General features: G+C 37.4%; 2 protein-coding genes across 2 annotated transcripts; one reads left to right on the forward strand and one right to left on the reverse strand.

Moving 5' to 3' along the window:
* Positions 1 to 1,370: 1,370 nt before the first annotated feature.
* On the reverse strand, positions 1,371 to 5,210 carry LOC147763323 (uncharacterized). Its single transcript, XM_087007145.1, has 4 exons — positions 4,902 to 5,210; positions 3,658 to 3,706; positions 3,084 to 3,518; positions 1,371 to 2,814 (listed from the first exon to the last, which is right to left on the reverse strand). The coding sequence occupies exons 1-4, from the start codon at positions 5,208 to 5,210 to the stop codon at positions 2,375 to 2,377; spliced, it is 1,233 nt and encodes a 410-aa protein (XP_086863271.1). The 3' UTR covers positions 1,371 to 2,374.
* A 2,016-nt stretch (positions 5,211 to 7,226) lies between these two features.
* Positions 7,227 to 17,235, forward strand: LOC106162461 (uncharacterized). Its single transcript, XM_087007146.1, has 6 exons — positions 7,227 to 7,318; positions 10,212 to 11,202; positions 12,143 to 12,951; positions 13,819 to 14,024; positions 15,973 to 16,198; positions 17,134 to 17,235. Exons 2-6 carry the CDS (start codon positions 10,218 to 10,220, stop codon positions 17,233 to 17,235), a joined length of 2,328 nt encoding a protein of 775 aa, XP_086863272.1. The 5' UTR covers positions 7,227 to 7,318; positions 10,212 to 10,217.
* The last annotated feature ends 1,470 nt before the right edge of the window (positions 17,236 to 18,705 follow it).

Here is an 18,705-nt window from a genome sequence, read left to right on the forward strand (position 1 = left end):
GCACATATTGTCCCTTTATCGATATAGAAGGGATTACATGTCGTTCAATGGCAAAGAAACAATTCTGTTTGTTGTATTCGGATAATTAGCTTTTGAAACCCGAACGAATAAAAAATGTAGTCGATTGGCCATTGTAACAGTAAAACGGCTTCCAAATAAATCAGTAACCTTTTGACATGGTAACATGGGCGAGGACGGATAAAAAGGAAAAGAATATTTTGATAAAGATTAAAAAAAAATAATTGGTTAAACTTCAAGCGAAAATAGGACCCATGCCATAGAGAGCACAACTTTAGTGGACGATATAAGAAAAAGCATTTAGGGACATAATTAGGGTTAAGTGTATGAGGAAACAAAATTTGGCGCTCCATACTTTCTTATCATTATTATTAGTACTTTACTTGTTGCGAAAGTGAATGGGGCTGAAAAGTCCACATGACACCGGCCATGTTGTACACAGAATATTTGGGTGACGCAGGGACGTAAGTACACTGTCCCGGGATCCCTATATCAACAGCGCCATCTAGGTAGGAACTCAATTTTTGTGCTCTTGGCCGTTTCAAACTGGACCCACTACCTCCGACTACCACCAGCCATAATTTTGTAGCTGCATCCAGAAAAAAACTTTTTTTTATCTTCTTTTCCGTGTATAATGCATATATAGGGTTCCCAAATAACTTAAATGTCTTAGTCTTAAAAGATCTCCCAGTTTTAGACTATAAATTGGCATTGCATTAACGCCTCTTCCGTATTATCATTGATCAATTTATATCGATCAATTTATCTATAGATACCTAACTACCTGGTTATTATTGGCTAACCAATTAAAAAATCGAAATAAAATCGATATGTCATTATCCAATATTCAAGGCCACCATGAATTATACTCTGTTAATTGCAATGTTAAGTACAGACGAGTCGATAAACGGTAGCCCTAAAAACTGACAACTACAAAAAAATCATTTTACCGACACCATGTAAACTGTTTTGTTGAAAAGCGAGAACTGTCCATTTAGAGGCTTAATGCAGCAATATTTGCAGACGATACACAAATTTGCGTTGCGCGTCATTGCGTTGCTGGTTGCATTTCTGTCGCGTTGATGGAGGCTTGACCTCACGAAATCAACTTTTAGATGAGAACAAACATGCTGGCATGAACTGATGACCAGACTGAGGTTTTCTCAGATATAAAGAGAACGATATAAATAGGACTAACATTCATATTGGAAAAGTTTCCGTAAAGCCATCTTCCAGTCTGAAGAGCCTTGGTGTCCCGTTTGATAGACAAAAATGGGCTATTGGCAAATGGCATTTTAAATGTTCGTGTTACACTTCCTATACATACTATTGGATTAGCGAGAACTACCCTGAGGAATTAGCACATGGTTTTATTACATCCAGATTATTGTAAACACATTCTTTTTGGTCTAAGTCAAAATCAATTGAACAAACTGCAACTAATCCAAATTACGACAGCCAGGTTTGTTCCAAAAATGAAAAGTGATAATTGAGAACACAGAACACTGTCTTAAAAGCACTTAACAGGCCGCATATTAGACAGAGAAAATCATTCTACGTTTGATGTATAATTTTAAAAAGAAGAAACCATAATATGCAAATGAGCTCTTCAAACACACCGATTAGGATGCAATTTAAGGAATTCCACTCTAAATCGTTTCTTTTACAACGTTCACTTTTAAGGGAAAAATAATTGTTTGGGCGAACGGAAATTTACAATTTATGCACAAAACATATGGAACACTTTAAAACTACCTTGTGGTTTAAAAACTGCAATTAAAATTTTAAGAAATATTTAAAGTTTTAAATTTTAAATTGGTTTAAACTGTTTGATACAGTTTAGTTCTATAATGTTACATTTCCATCCTTTTAATTAATCCTTTACACTTATATTATAGTTAAAACCATAACAAGTAACACTTTTATACTAAAAATTGGCTCTTGTCAAGTATTTTGTTAGTTTTAGTTCTTAATTTTAATCTTTTAATGGAATGAGCCATATATGAATAAATTCTATTGTTCTATCACTGCAGTCCAGGTAAACGTATCAGTAAATTCTTATTTAAATCTTAACATTACTTCAGATTCTTTGTTCTCATCATCTGTGTCATCGAGGCATCAAAACACTTCCCCAAACACTTTGATCTGATTGGAAGGCTGGAAATCTATCGCTCCAGTCAGAGAGCGCCTCTTATTCCCTGGCAGTCAATCACTGTCTGATTAATTGTTCAAAATCCAGTTTTTAAATGCTTCAGCTTTGGCGCCACTCGCCTCGCTGGCGTCCCCGGAAGGATACTGTCTCAGTCACCAGAGCAAACCACCCGTTATGGCGAAAGTTAATCGAGAATATTCGTACCTAAACAAAACGGAACGCAGCATCACCCGACGTATGAACATTATGGTGTAGGTAAATACGATATCCCGTGTGGCGAAGATAGTAGTCAGACAACGTAGAAGCTTCCAGAGCAAACCATCCGGTGTGTAAAATGTCCTGCCTGATGACAAAAGTGGCCTCTTCATCAAAATTCGAACTTCCTTGTGCTGGAGAAGAGCGGTCTTCTAGGTTAACATGTGCGGAGTTGGAAATTTTATACCGAAAGAACCAGTTCAGTTTGTCAACAGATTCGATGGACACCGTTCCTGCCACTCCGGTTAGACCGGGACTCCAAATGTTGAAGGTTTTAGAATCGCCGTTGATAATGTAACAGTAGTTGTTGCCATCGTAGGACAGATAATATGATTGGTAGTTTTGGGACTGCATTCTAATGCCTGTGTGAAGAAAGGTTGGGGCTGACACTGAAAAAATAATAACAAGAGGCTAAAATGAACGTAGAAAAGTATTTTAAAGATGGCATCGTCCTGTGATTTTCTTTCAAACACAACAGTTCGACACTTCTTGGTTAAAGAGACGTGTTCAAAAATACGGCAAGCTGTAATACATAAGGCCAACATCTGCCATGCGTGCAAATTTTAAATAGTAAAGGGCCAAAATCAGTTGAGTTTATATATATCACGATTAAAAGCATGATACGCAAAACGCATTCGTACAGCTAGAATTTACTTACAGATTCTAAAAGCAGCATTTCTTTTGTAGTCATCTGTATCTTGGAAAGAGCCCACAGACAACAAGTTGTTGCCATGGGAAATATATTTCCCTGCATCATACGCTGCCTCAAACCCCAAATACCCGGTAAACCAGGTGCCATATCGAATTTTGAAGGTAGCGTCCTCGTAGAAAGTTTCTGGGCTGTAAGATTCTGGATCGGTTCCCCAGAGATCTACGGCGTTGGTGTCTGCGCGGTACCGGAAGAAGTGGCCCGGTTTATCGTTGGATTCGATGGAAACGGTTCCTTCCTCTCCCGTCAATCCAGGGCGTAGGATTCGGAAGGTCTTCCGGTCGTTCTGAATGATTTTGGCTCTGTCAGAGGCAGACGCATCGTATGTAAAGTAATAGGTGGGGTAGTTTTTGGACTGTATTTGTATATTTTCGAACTGATAAGCTGAAAATCCAACCAAAAATGATGAAATTAGAGAGGTACTTCATGCTGAACAGCTGCTGCTGTCAGGACATTTTTATAATTTGAAATATTTTGATTATTCATCGTCTGCTATATATTTCGAATTGTAAAATATACTTACAAAGCTCAATCAGGCTGCAACTTTGGACGTCACTGTCAAAGCCATCTTTCTGAAACCAACCAATTAAAGAATAAGGTCACTATGTGATAGTTAGAAATTACGACAACGATCTGGAGCTTCGAACGTTTATTCACCGACTCTCTTTTTAACACAATTTCACTAGTATTTATACTCTATTTCTCCGACACTGACCACGCGTTTACTTGTTTTCTTTTCCATTGTCTTTGCGTGATTACAATGAATTTTCCATTCTCATGTTGCAAACCTCCATTCAACATTTCCTTATTAGGTAATTTCTAAGAGACTTATTTCAATTAAAGATATCTAAAATATTGTTTGAATTACTCATGCTTGGACCTTATCCAAAACTCAGTTATAATGTGATAAACAGTTGATCAAAATTAAAATATGTTATGAAATTAACGAATCACATAAACTGTTACTGACTTTGACCTTTTCAACTTTTCCTGACACTAAAAACATGTTCTACACTTGTTGACTCTTGATGAAACAACTTACACTTATCCTTTTATTCGTTTGATTCCGTATAATTATTGTTTGTAATTATTGAAAGTGAAAGTCATTTGCTTTACAACAACTATGCACAGGCTGTTGGTTTTATCCTTTAAGGTGCGAATCAATCTGCTGGACAGCGTGTTTTAGCCCTTTTTTTTAAATATTGTCGCAGGCCAATACATCATATTCATACGTCTCAGCACTATTCGATATTTAGTAAACAAAAAAGTATTTAACAATATATATACTTATTGAAAATGAAAAGAAGATTAGGACATGTACTATCTTTGCAATTCCTTGGTTAAGCTTGAAATGGTAATCTATTAATCTATTTGGATAAATATCAAATATAAATACATTCAATATTGAATAAGTAAAGTAAAAATTCAAAAAGTCAAAGATATCGTTTTTTTTTTTTTTTTTTTTTTTTTTTTTGCTTACTGTTCTTCACTTATGTCGAATGTCAAGTACAGCTTATTCATTTATTCAAAACACAAACTCGCTTTAAACACCATAAAACCAAAATCACCACAGGAATAAATTCATGGCCATCTCTTTGGAATGAGAGCCAACTTGCGCGATTTCAAGTTTTGGCGCTTTTTAATCAAATACGGTATATAAATTAACTAAGCGCTCTCAGCACGCTAATCAATCAAAATATTCTTTGGCTTTTATTGTAAAAATTGTCTTATGTACTTTTCATAAATATTTATCCTAGCACAGTTTACCTTCTCATAGTATGCGTAGCCCCGCCTTGTTTTCATGTTATTTCCTCTCTTGTCCACAATTCTCGAATTCAGCTCGCAAACTCGAGTCTTGTTATCAGACACATCTTCAAAGTTGAAGGAGAGGCATGCCGGCTCATCAAGGCATTTCAAGTAGCACTGGAGTCTGTTATAAACGTTGTGTGTGCTGAGAACGGAATACGCCAGTCGTACATCTTTATCGCAGTTAGCGGGACGCTGTATAAAATTTGGAGTGCAGTGACCCGAGACAACCAAAGCACACAGAACGGTCATACAGAGCACGTCCGACATGACGAACAGCATTTTGCTCTCTGGTGTAAGTTTCTTCCTTCTCGTGTACTTCCACGGGTTGGATTTTGGACACTGGGGGTTAATTGTTTGTTTAATGTCAGTTTTCTCAAGATTTAGAATTAATTTTTAAGTATACTTTTATTCATGAAAGACTTCACAATTATTTTCAAATTATACTTTTTTCATGATAAACTTGTAACAATTTTGTTAAAGAAATTAGTTTCTTCATACGGCTAGTTTTGTCTCATTTTCTCCCTAATATTACATTTTGCGATGTTATTTTAACGCTTTGAGCAAGTTACCGTATTCAAAGGAATTCAAGGTATTTTGAACTATACCGTTACATCGTAAAAGGGGAGCAGCCCTTGAATAGTAATATTTAATATGATCTCTTTTTATCATAAATATGTCACTGTATTGACATTTTCCTTGTAGTATTAAATGCTTGTCCAAGCCGTAAACCAAGTCGGTCAACAACCGTGGCCTAAATACATCTTTCCATTATCGACCGATATATGTATTACATAACGTATTGGTGGAGATCAAGGCAATCAAGATATTGCAATTGATCCCTTTCGAAATTCAGCAAAATTAGTCAATATTCAATAAATACTTTATTACTTTTGTTAACACTGTACAGATTAATGTTAAAATGATGGATATATAACCATCTTATAAACAAACCAAATTTTTTCCCCGGGGAAAAAGAAACCCCTCGAACCTTAACAAGCAAACACCAGATTATCCAGCTAGATCTACCGAGATTTTATTCTGTGCCACTAGATAGCACAGAAGTTTTGGATAGGCAGCTTTTACCACATCTTTCTGGCTCCCAGTGCAAAAAGCTCATCCTTAAGCTCAATGCCTCAACGATGAAGGATTTTTCAGGGGTGGAAAATGCTGTTGGTGTGTTGTTGTAAAAACTTTCTTGCACAATTTCCATTGCAGCAGCTGTGAAATCACAACTACCACAGTTGTTGTTACTTGGTGCCAATAGGTTTATGATGATAATGAGAGAGATAAAGTGAAGTTGGTATATTTGGGTGCTCTTTATTAAATACAGAAAACATTTAAACAGGATTAAATTGTGGTACTTTTCTTTCTAACTGTATAAAACGCGAATAAATGTTTATCTTAGTTTGAACATTGTCAACTAAATGACAAACGCGATTTTCATTCAAGTTTGTGAACTGCACAGTCCATGACCCTTTTACTAAGATATTCCACAATTTCATATAACTTTTCACTGTTCCTGTCTAACAGTACAAAGATGGCAGGCATACAGTATTCACTTTTTTGTTGTGGTCCTTTTGTTTAAAATCATAACCGAGATATCTTAGCAATCATCCTGTAAATGAAGGGCACAACGTGACTAATGCCAGGTTAAAGTCCGACTTGTGAACCCCTAGAGTGCTGTCATATCATATCACACCTACCTCAGACTGATACATGACGCATTTATAGTTATCGGCCAATACTGATAAGGGTTAGAATACTCTAGAAAACATATTCTGACGTGCTGTTATCCTTAGAGAAACCATCGATTTCTGTCGACGAAGTTTCAGTTGTATGCAAGGTAAGGGTTTTAGGATGTGCTAACATAGTTTACTAAGTGAGATGAGTAATATTTACGAAACAATCTCTCATCGGCCATCGCTTTGATTCCTTTTGACATTTGCCCTCTATGATTCAAAACAAAATGGCGAAAATGTCAGATAAATGGTTAATATTTAAAGAAAGAAAGAAAGAATGCCAAGTCATGCTGTTTTGCATCACATTTTAGTGTTGACAATTAAGTGCCCCTAGATAAACTGTTATCCAAGTTTCTTTCAGTTTTCAACCAACAATTTAGGTTAGACTTACTAGCTTTCACCCAGGCCTTTTTTTTTTTTTTTTTTTTTTTTTTTGTGAAGACAAAGTTAAAACATAAATGAAAAGCATACAGTTACTGAATTTTTTGGACGACGAGCTATAGGATATTTCGTCTTGATTTTATGTGCATCTCTTTTACAAAGGGTTACAATTCTCTATAGAAAACATATTCTGACGTGCGGTTATCCTTAGCGGTACCATCGATTTCTCTCGGCGAAGTTTCAGTTGTTTTCAAGGTAAGGGTTTTTAGATGTGCCAACATTAGTTATATTCTAAGTGAGATAGTAACAGTTTGAAAACAATCTCCCATCGGCCATAACTTTGTCTTCGTCCTTTGATTGCCCTCCAAGATCCAAACCAAAATGGCGAAAACGTCATATAAATGTCTCATATTTTAAAGAAAGAAAGCCAGGTTATGCTGTTTTGTATATCGTTTTAGCGTTGACGATTTCCTTAAGGTAAATGCCATTCAAGCTGCTTTCAGTTTTAAATTAACAACTTAGACTAGATCTACTAGCTTTTACCACGTCCCAGGACTTTTTTTTCCAAGACAATATTAAAACTAAAATAAAAAGCATGGTTTTTTATTAAGACTCGGGGAGCTTTATTCTGAGATATTATCTCATTTCCGCCATTAGATGACGGATTCTACTGTACAACTCGTGTGTACAGATTAAGATGGCGATCGGCAGACGCGTTGTAGAGTCGTTGTAGGCACGCTCGGCTGTCACTTTGATTGGATCAACAACCTGGATAATGAACAAAGAACTTTTGGCTGCTACACTATAGTCTATCTTTACAGTTATATATTAAAAACAAATTTTAAAAAATCGCCATTTATAGCATAAATTAATAAGCTTAGGAAACAAAAACTCGGAAAGAAGCAAAAGGGATCCATATGAAGGTTTTGGATAGACAGCTTTAACCACATCTTTCTGACTTCTAATAAAAAACTACTCTTAAAGCTCGATGCCTCAAGAATTAAGGGTTTTGGAGAGTCACATCTTATAGGAAAAGGGCGATCATTATCCATCGCTAAAGAACAGCAATACCGATCAATATGAAAAGAATCAAAGCCTAGTGGACGGCGAAAATAGACATGTCAGGGGGTGAAAAATGCTGTTGGTGTGTTGTAAAAAGTCTTTGCACAATTTCCATTGCAGCAGCTGAGAAATCACAACTACCACAATTGATGTTACTTGGTGTCAATAGGTTTGTGATAATAATGGGAGAGATAAAGTGAAGTTTGTTTGTTTGGGTGCTCTTTATTAAATACAGAAAACATTTAAACAGGATTAAATTGTGGTACTTTTCTTTCTAACTGTATAAAACGCGAATAAATGTTTATCTTAGTTTGTACATGGTCTACTGAACGACAAACGCGATTTTCATTCAAGTTTTTGAACTGCACAGTCCATGACCCTTTTACTAGGATATTCCACAATATCATATAACTTTTCACTGTTCCTGTCTAACAGTACACAGATGACAGGCATACAGTGTTCACTTTTAAAAGTTTTTGTTGTGGCCCTTCCGTTTAAAAATCATAACCGAGATTTCCTAGATATTATCCAGTAAATGGAGGGCACAACGTGACTTGTACCAGGTTAAAGTCCACCCTGTGAACCTTAGAGTGCTGTCTTTTCATACCACACCTACCTCAGGCTGATAAATGACGCATTTATAGTTATCGGACGATACTGATAAGGGTTAGAATACTCTAGAAAACATATTCTGACGTGCGGTTATCCTTAGCGGAACCATCGATTTCTCTCGGCGAAGTTTCAGTTGTTTTCAGTGTAAGGATTTTTAGATGTGCCAACATTGATTGTTTACTAAGTGAGATGTTTAACATTTTGAAAACTCCCATCGGCACGAATTTTCAAGAATGTAAGCCGATGTATGCCGTTTTGTAAGTCGTATTAGTGTTGCAGAATGCCATGAGGTAAATTTCATTCGAGTTTCTTTCAGTTTTAAACTGGCGACCTAGGCTACATTTGCTAGCTTTCACCACGTCACATGATTTTATTGGCCAAGACAAAGTTAGAATCAAAGTATAAGCATCGAGGGGCTTTCTATTTTGATCTGTTATTTAATTTGACAGTGGATGACGAATTATCATGTGTACAGATTTAGATGGAGATGTATTACTTTGATAAGTTCATGAACCTGGCTCTATATAATAGTATCGACCTCAACCCAGGCACACCTGACTTAAATTTTCTCATATATCATCCTGTTGTTTTTTTAATAACATTGTTACTGGTAACAAATTTTTATTTGTACCGGTGCAGCTGCATCGCAAAAATTTATTGACAAATATCAGAAGAATCGGAGCCTATCGCTAGTGGACAGAGAAAATATGCATGGCGGGTGTGAAAAATGCCGCGTAAATCCACTCCCCTAGCAAATATGTGCAATATCTCAGAATAACTTTTTACTGATCCTGCTTAGTAGTGGGAAGGTTGCGGTGGTACAGTGTTCACTTTTCTGCATTTTAATCGTGGTCTCTTTCCTTTACGACCACAAGCCAGATTTTTTATATCTAAATACAAGACATAACGTGACTTACATTATATTTGTATGCCGGGGTTAAGTTCGCTCCGTGAACCCTAGGCCCGTATTCCAGAATCTCCCTTTAGCGTTAAGGGAGACTTAAAGTCGACCTTATACAACATTTGTATTCCAAGACCTTTCTTTATCTCACTTGAAAGGAATCACTTAACAATCATCCTTAGCACCCATTTGATATACGAAAAACAAACATAAACAAAAGTCTTGAATTAAAACAAAAACAAACCTATAGAGTCTCATGGAGTCCAATAGGACGTGCCACACGAAATTTTCGTAAGGGCATATGTTGCATAATACTATTCTTAAATTTTCTGTTGGTTTCATTTTAAATTATATTAGTTTTGATTTTTCTCTCAGGCCCAGATGCAGTACTACGCCAAGTTGGGATGTCTGATGACCCGAACTGTATTTCAACATGTATAGACCTATTTTTTCGTAATCTGAGAATGAAATATACTTTCTGAGATTTATTGTTTCTTTCTTGCCTTTATTTAAGACAAAAGAAAGGAAGGTATACGGGGTTTTAATCAACTTCAATTTTATTTTGTCTCTCAGGTCAGAATGCAGTACTACGCCAAGTTGGGATGTCTTCTCATTGACCATGGGACAGAGGGAATAAGAAATTACTTCCACAACCACATACTACGTGGACAGACACCACGGCAGTTCTTTACTACAAACAAGACACACATTGACAATCTCCATCATGGAAGACATGGGTGCAAGAGACTTATCAACAAGAGACAGTATGATCTGATCTTCCCTGCCAATAATCAGCCGCCTGATTTGAAGGGATTTGACATCACCCTCATCTTTTTATTAATTCGACAGTTTCAAGTGAGAATCTACTTCCTTGAAAATATCCTTCGTGGTCAGTCGTTTTCCGACTACATGAACCTCAAGTCTGTCCAATCCATATTGCCACCTCCGTTACTATGTAATCTTATTCCAAAAGGGGGCGCTTTGCCACAATTTGACTCAACAAGCTCCCATGATCTTTACAAGCTAATACAGAATCTTCATCCAATTACCACGCATGTTTACCCGCCTAATGCACCAGTTTGGGATGATCCAGCAAAAGCTTCAGGTGCCCCACAAGACATGCAGGACATCGTTCTTTTCAAGTTTGAACGTAATTCACTTGCTCACCGTAAATCAACTGACATCAGTCTCAGTGAATTTGAACAGAAGTGGACCACCATCTCCAGTGCCGTAATACGCCTTGGAGTGATGACTCCGTCAGAGATACAGGAACTAAAACACAAACCAATTGAACCCGAGAGGGAAATGTCCTATCAAGTATGCATCTTACATGGCTATCTGGAAGAGATGGAAATGTTAAGGTTTATGCAAAATATGGATGTGAAATTAGACCATGTGTATGCAATGTTGAGTGAGTTGTATAAGCGACGAGAGATGCTAAGCTACCATCATGTTCAACAGACTTTAACGGTCCAAGAAACAAACCTGCGTGTTGAAACCCATTACCATCCCGTACATACAGAGGAACGGCCAGAGAGGAAGACAGAACAGGGCATTTTGTCTGGTAAGTATATAACAATTATGTTTTTAAAACATGTTACCCAGCAGTGTAATGTGCTTGGCAGCATGATTACTATCAGTTGTATAAGCTACCAGACCGACAAGATACCTCTAGCCCATTTGTCAGGTGGTTGATTACCGTAAAACTGTTATATTGTATTTGTTATACATAGCCAGTATATGCATTTTATAGAAAGATACACTGTTGGATGCTGAAAACAGGTTGTGCTGTCTTAAACAGTCTTTATTCTTTATCAGACTCAACAGCCCTTATTCTTAATCAGTTTCGATGATATCAATATACATGTAATAAGAGAGAAGGCCATTTTTGGTTCCGCTAATCTCGATTGCTGTGACCACCCGCAGTATGTTACAAACGATCCATTAACTTCTCGACAGTGTGGAGAATGTGTCACATCCATCGACTGGCACCATTTTACAGCTTTTTACGACGACTTCCGATCGTGGTTTTGAAAGTGAACGCCATGCTGAAGGAGATGTTCGCAAAATTCACAGCCATGTTCTTACTTTTAGTGCCTAAACACGGAGGGTGTACGACAGCTTGCATGGCGGAATGGCTTTAGGTTATAAACCACTATCAGGGGCGGATCCAGGAATGTTTGAAGGGGAGGGGGTCCACGAATTTTGGTATTTTAGAGGGCAAACAGTGCCACTTGGTTCGGTTTAGAAGTATGACTCAACTGGTCAAAATTCTAAATTTAACATTAATTTTTTTTTCAGAAATCGAAGGACCCCACCAGACATCCCCCTCCTTGAATCCGCCACTCACTATTAAAAAGCCCATACACCTCACATAAATGCAGCTTGTTTGATCTCTATAAAGTGTAGTTAATGTCTAACATTTTCTGTTCTTTTACACACACACACACACACACACCACCCAACACATGCAATTTGCAGTTTGACTTTGTTTATTCTTCCAGAAAAACAGCTAACCTTGCTTCAAAACCACCTGGCAGCAAGGTACAACCGTGAGATGAGCTGTGTGCCGCGGATCCCCTGGGATGAGACCGACACCATGAACATTGATGATGTGTTTGTCGATCTGTCTCTCATCCAAGAACAAAAGGAAGGCGGTGGCACCAAAAAGGTTGAACTCAAGTCTTACCATGATATCTTTAGACCAGACATAAGAAAGAAAAGAATCATTATCAGAGGTAAAGCTGGCAGTGGCAAATCAACAGTTGCTGCAAAAATGGCAGTTGATTGGGCAAGGTTTAAGTTTCAGAGTTCAAATAGAAGTTCGACGGAAGAATGTCTCTATAACAGAACAAAACGCCCCCAAACAGAAGGGAATCATTTACATTATCTTGAAAATATGTCTCTTCTGTTTCTTATCAGGTTAAGGTTTCTTGACAAAGACCAAACTCTGCTTGACTCAATCAAAGATCAGCTGATTGACCCATCTCTTGAAATAACAGATGAAGCTATGTTAAAGTACATGCATTCCAATGCTGAAAGAATCCTCATCATATTAGATGGTTATGATGAATATAACATGGATAGTGCCAACCCCCAGAATGACATATCCAAACTGATAAAAGGGGAAACATTTGCTAATGTAACAGTAATTATCACTTCACGTCCATGGAAAGCACACGAGTTGTCCAAACATAGGCCCAGTGACACGCATGTTGAAATAAACGACATGTCCCCGGATGAAATTGACAAATTCATACAAAACCATTTCAAAGGTAGAGATCCAGGTTACCACGAATATGTTGTGTGTTACGTAGAGAAGTTCGATCTATCCATATCACCCACCCCGTTACTTTTGCTCTTTATATGCATTCTGTGGGATGAAAAACCTGCAGAAGAAATGCCCGATTCCCTCACGGTTCTTTACCATGAACTTGTAACCCTACTTTCGGATAGATACATAGCCCGTCAAGAACATCAAAAAACCGCGGAGTGTTATTTATCAGAAAAGATAAATATCATTGGTGAAATTGCTTTAGATGGCCTTCTGTCCGGTAATCTTACCTTCGATGAAACTAATTCTAATATTAGGGATTTAGGGGAACAGATTTTCCACACAGGTATCATATCTCGATTAAAACTTAATAGCATTAGGAGAAACGTCAACATATCAAGCTATTCATTTAACCACAAAACTATACAGGAGTATTTCGCTGCAAAGTGCGTAGTTGAAAGCTGGGAGGAAGACTCTCAGTCAGAGCCGATTAAAAAATTTCTAACTCATGTTAACTGCTTGGCACGGTTCAAAGATATGGTAAATGTCATACAATTTGTATGTGGCCTGTCATCAGAAGTAGCAACAGTGATCTTTTCTCATTTTCATAGCCTGGCTGTTAAAGATGCAGATTTTAAATCTGCATATTTTGCATCCCTTAACCCTACTTTTATTCGTCTAATAACTGAAATGTTGATAAACAATCGAGCTGTAACCCGTGAACATATGCAATGGCTGAACCATCTCAACAGTAATGAGATCCTTGATATACATGTATATCCCCCGACAGCAGATTGTATATTACAATACGCTCATCAGGTTACAGAGTTCGGCTTATTAGTCGAAGTACCAGTAGATGCCATTGTTCACAAATTACAGTACCACACCATCTTTCCATCTTTGAAGGTGCTGGGGATCCTGGCCGACTATAATGAAGCGAGCTGTCGTGATTACCGATGTGCCGATCCAAGCACAACGTTCTTGTACGGTAGTCCCATGGACTCTTTGGTGGATTTAAGACTGTGTATAAACGCCTTGGAGCTGTTTCTGTCTGTAAAACCCCCGTTCCCATCTCTGGAGAGCTTGCTGATCATGAATTGCCATTCCGTCTGGTATCTGGTTGATTTTTTCCAACTGTTATCTACAAAGAGCATGGTTAACCTTCTAACTCTAGATCTGACATTTACAAGTATGACTGCGTGCTTAACATGCCCGGTAAAAGGTGTGTGGCCCAAGACTGAAAGAAAGAAATATGTAAGAAATAAAAGCGACTCATTCATAGTTACAGTACCTCCCTGCCAAGGTAACAATAAAGTAAAACCGGGAGAACACAGTATTAGAATTGACACCCTTTGTGACCTGGCCTCACAGCTGAAGCTTTTGCCTAACTTAAAAAGACTTGTACTTGCTGAAAATGGAATAACACCTGTAGGACTGAAATCACTGACAGACAATTTGCATCATGTACCTAGGTTGCATGATCTCAGCATTTCCTCTAATTTTGTACATATGGGGTTTGTTTCCAACATTGACATTCCAACTGTTATAAGAGACCTTTTTCATAAACTTCAGTCAATGAACATGACACACCTATCAATGAGGCGCTGTCACATTGGATTACTTGGTGACATGGCGCCTGCAATGAAAGCTCTGTCAGATAATCTTAAACAATGGAAGGAACTGCAGTATTTAGACATACCAACAAATTTTATAGGGGACGCAATCGCTCATCTACTCGATTCGCTAAATAGCACAAATCTCCCTTGTCTTAAAGAATTGTGTGTTGCTGAAAATAAATTGAGTGAGACAGTGCGAGAGAAAATTGCTCTAAAACTGAGAGCAATGCCAGGTGTGAAGTAGGACATCTGTAGGCTTATTCATTGGATGTAAAGTACGTCTTTCGTCCTGTTCGTTAATAATTGCTCCCGATGAATGACGTGTTTTTTAATATTGAAATTTTTGCTGTAGGTTGATTGGCCGCCTTGTTCCCCGTATATTGCAGTGATAATAGAACAAGGTTTTATGAAGGAATTTTGAAAGAATGCTCTAATTAGATCTACATTCCATATATATTGTTAATTTATCCCAATGATGTTCTGTAGTATTAAACTTACTGCTGTAGATTGATTGGACGCCTCGTTCATATTATAACTGCCGACTTACACCGGCGAAACCCCTCCTCTGTCATAGACATACATATACAACATATATAATAAGCCGCTTTAGGGGTTAGTCCATGTATCCATACGTATTAACATACGTATTAGAAGTCCATGTGTTAATCTATTATCGTATGGAATCCTGGGTAAACTTTTCAAAAACCACAACATCCTCGTGTAAAACGACAGGAATTAAATAAAATGAGACTCTGACATTAAATAACATCATTTTGTCCTTGGGTGCTCATTCGGTGTGCTGTTATTGGTGGACAACTCTGGTTGTTGGTGGTTTAGTAAATTAAATCAAACAAAATTAACAGCTTATACCTATTCTGTATAAAGTATAAGGATATTTCACACAAAAGGTATCCGTTGGTCAGATTTCTGATAATCTCCCGCTCAGAGAGTGTGAATTTGGCTTAGCGTGGTGTTATCATAAATACATGTATATGTCTACAGCAAATAATTTTGTTCAGTAAGGCAACATTTTTTCATAATGAGATGCAATTTTAGTAAATATATATCAGTCATATTGTAAATATCTACATTTATATAATTTCATCTTCTTATTGTAAGAATTCATTGACATTATATAAAACAATTTTATTTGAAAGTGTATATATTGTAAGAATTTATATCTGCACGAACTTCAAACTGAACATTATTATGAGACGTATACTGTGTAATATTCCATGATGAAAAACAACAGGATGAGTAATAAAACTTTCATTATCAGTCTTGCACCGCCTCTGAGTTACTCTTCTACAGTATCCCGGTTTAAGTTTCAGAGTTCAAATAGAAGTTCGACGGAAGAATGTCTCTATAACAGAACCAAACGCCCCCAAACAGAAGGGAATCATTTACATTATCTTGAAAATATATCTCTTCTGTTTCTTATCAGGTTAAGGTTTCTTGACAAAGACCAAACTCTGCTTGACTCAATCAAAGATCAGCTGATTGACCCATCTCTTGAAATAACAGATGAAGCTCTGTTAAATTACATGCATTCCAATGCTGAAAGAATCCTCATCATATTAGATGGTTATGATGAATATAACATAGATAGTGCCAACCCCCAGAATAACATATCCAAACTGATAAAAGGGGAAACACTTGCTAATGTAACGGTAGTTGTCACCTCACGTCCATGGAAAGCACACGAGTTGTCCAAACATAGGCCCAGTGACACGCATGTTGAAATAAATGACATGTCCCCAGAAAAAATACTCCAATTTATACAAAACCATTTCAACGATAGAGATTCAGGTTACCACGAGTCCGTTGTGCAGTATGTAGAGAAATTCCATCTATCCCAATCACCCACCCCGTTACTTTTACTTTTTATATGTATTTTATGGGATGAAGAAACTGCAGAAAAAATGCCCAATTCCCTCACGGCTCTTTATCAAGAACTTGTAACTCTATTTTCGGACAGATATGTAGACCGTCAAGAAAATCAAGAAATTGCAGAAAGGTATCTATCAGAAAAGACAAATATTATCGGTATGATTGCTTTTCATGGTCTTCTCTCTGGCAATCTTACCTTTGATGAAAGTAATTCAAATATTAGAGATTTAGGGGAGGAGATTTTCCACACAGGTATCATTTCCCGATTAAAACACAGGTTCACATATCAAGCTACTCATTTATACACAAAACTCTGCAAGAATATTTTGCTGCAAAGTACATAGTTGAAAGTTGGGAGGAAGACTCTCAGTCAGAGCCGATTAAGAAATTTTTAAGCCACGTAGACTGCTTGGCACGGTTCCAAGATATGACAAATGTCATACAGTTTGTATGCGGCCTGTCCTCAGAAGTAGCAGCAGTGATCTTTACGCATTTGCATAGTTTGGCTAACAAAGATGAAGAACTTTATTATTCATATTGGGGTTTCTCGTTCATTGAGAGTAACTACTGGTTTATTCGTCTGATAACTGAAATGTTGACAAACAATCGTGTTGTAGGCCGTGAACATTTGCAATGGCTGAACCATCTCTCTGATTATGAAATACCTGGCATTTATCCTCCAACTGCAGATTGTATATTGCAATATGCTCATCAGGTCACAGATTTAAGATATAGTAGTAGACGCCATCGTTCACACACTACTGTACCACACAATCTTCCCCTGTTTGAAGAGGCTGCTGATCCTTGCCCGGGATAAAGAAGAAAGTTGTGATTCCCTATCTGCCCATCCAAACTCAACATTCTTGTCAGGTAGTCCCATGGACTGTTTGGTGGATTTAGGACTGGATGGAGACGTTTTGGGCTTGTTTTTCACACTTAAACATCCATTCCCATCTCTGAAGGTGTTGGGCATCTGCAGTTGTTCTCCCCTTGGGAAACTGGTTGATTTGTTTCAACTGTTATCTACAAAGAGCATGGTCAACCTCCTTCTTCTAGATCTGTCAAACACGGTTATGACTGAATGCGAAACATGCCAGCGGTTAGGCGATGAAGTCAAGTCTGAAAGAGCAAGAGGGTATAAGAGGGACCCATTGATAGTTACATTACCCCCATACCACATCAATGCTTTTTTTGCTATACTGAAACGATTCGAATTCGATATTCCCGAACTATCGGGTGAACACACTATATTAATTGACACCCTTTGTGACCTGGCCTCACAGTTGAAACATTTGCCTAACTTAGAAAAACTTGGACTTTTTGAAACTAAAATTACGCCTGTAGGACTGAAGTCACTGACAGACAACTTGCATCATGTACCTAGGCTACAAGTACTCAACCTTTCTTATAATTTTGCACACATGGGGCTTATTTCCAACATTGACATTCCAGCTGTTATAAGAGACCTTTTTCGTAAACTCCAACCAATGAACATGACATGTTTAGATATAAGTGGCTGTAACATTGGATTACTTGGTGACATGGGACCTGCAATGGAAGCTCTGTCAGATAATCTTAAACAATGGAAGGAACTGTGTTCTTTAAACATTTCAAATAATTCCATAGGGGACGCTATCGCTCATGTAATTGATTCGCTAAATAGAACAAATCTTCCTCGTCTTGAAAACGAGCTCATTTCTAGTAATAACATGTTGAGTGAGGCAGTGCTTAATAACTATGCTGGAAAACTAAATGCAATGCCAGGTTTGACAAACTTCTTTTTCTTCAATCCCTATGGAAGTTTTCCTGAAGTGTTTTGGAAATAGGCCACACTTTTTTATTTTTAAGGATGACATCCTCTGGGGACCCCAAAATCGGCGCGAGCGGGCGAAAAAAAAGCAGTCCAAAAAAAAAAAAAAAAACTGCTTAAGAAACACTAATTTACCACAGAAACACGTATCAAACTATCAACATGTCTTTATCCATGCCCTCAAAATATTAAAGCATTGTGAATAGGGCCTACTTCGTAGAAAGGTAAAAAGTCACGAATATATATGCTGCATATTACCAAATCTATTTACGGTTATTTCATGTATTCTGTTGGTATAGCAATCAATAAAACAAATATCAAATAAACAGCGTGTCTTTATTTGTACTCTCAGAAAATTAAAGCATTGTAAACACTTCACAGAATTGTTAAAAATGAACCAAAGATAGGCCTATATGCTTCCTACTACCTAATCTAAAAAAGGAAATTTCGGTCGATGCCATTTTGTTTACTTCGACT

The sequence above is a fragment of the Lingula anatina genome, chromosome 2 (assembly GCF_051362555.1).
Source record: "Lingula anatina isolate TDL-2025a chromosome 2, LinAna3.0, whole genome shotgun sequence".
Lineage (NCBI taxonomy): Eukaryota > Metazoa > Brachiopoda > Lingulata > Lingulida > Lingulidae > Lingula > Lingula anatina.

What these genes read in the sequence shown, in the direction of transcription:
- LOC147763323 (XM_087007145.1), bottom strand. Translation starts at nt 5,210, where the DNA reads ATGTCGGACGTGCTCTGTATGACCGTTCTGTGTGCTTTGGTTGTCTCG. An exon ending in GCTACGCATACTATGAGAAG is followed by an intron (nt 3,707 to 4,901) that starts GTAAACTGTGCT and finishes GGTTGGTTTCAG; the next exon opens with AAAGATGGCTTTGACAGTGA. An exon ending in AAATGCTGCTTTTAGAATCT is followed by an intron (nt 2,815 to 3,083) that starts GTAAGTAAATTC and finishes TTATTTTTTCAG; the next exon opens with TGTCAGCCCCAACCTTTCTT.
- LOC106162461 (XM_087007146.1), top strand. Translation starts at nt 10,218, where the DNA reads ATGCAGTACTACGCCAAGTTGGGATGTCTTCTCATTGACCATGGGACA. An exon ending in AGAACAGGGCATTTTGTCTG is followed by an intron (nt 11,203 to 12,142) that starts GTAAGTATATAA and finishes TTATTCTTCCAG; the next exon opens with AAAAACAGCTAACCTTGCTT. An exon ending in ACGAATATGTTGTGTGTTAC is followed by an intron (nt 12,952 to 13,818) that starts GTAGAGAAGTTC and finishes CCATCTTTGAAG; the next exon opens with GTGCTGGGGATCCTGGCCGA.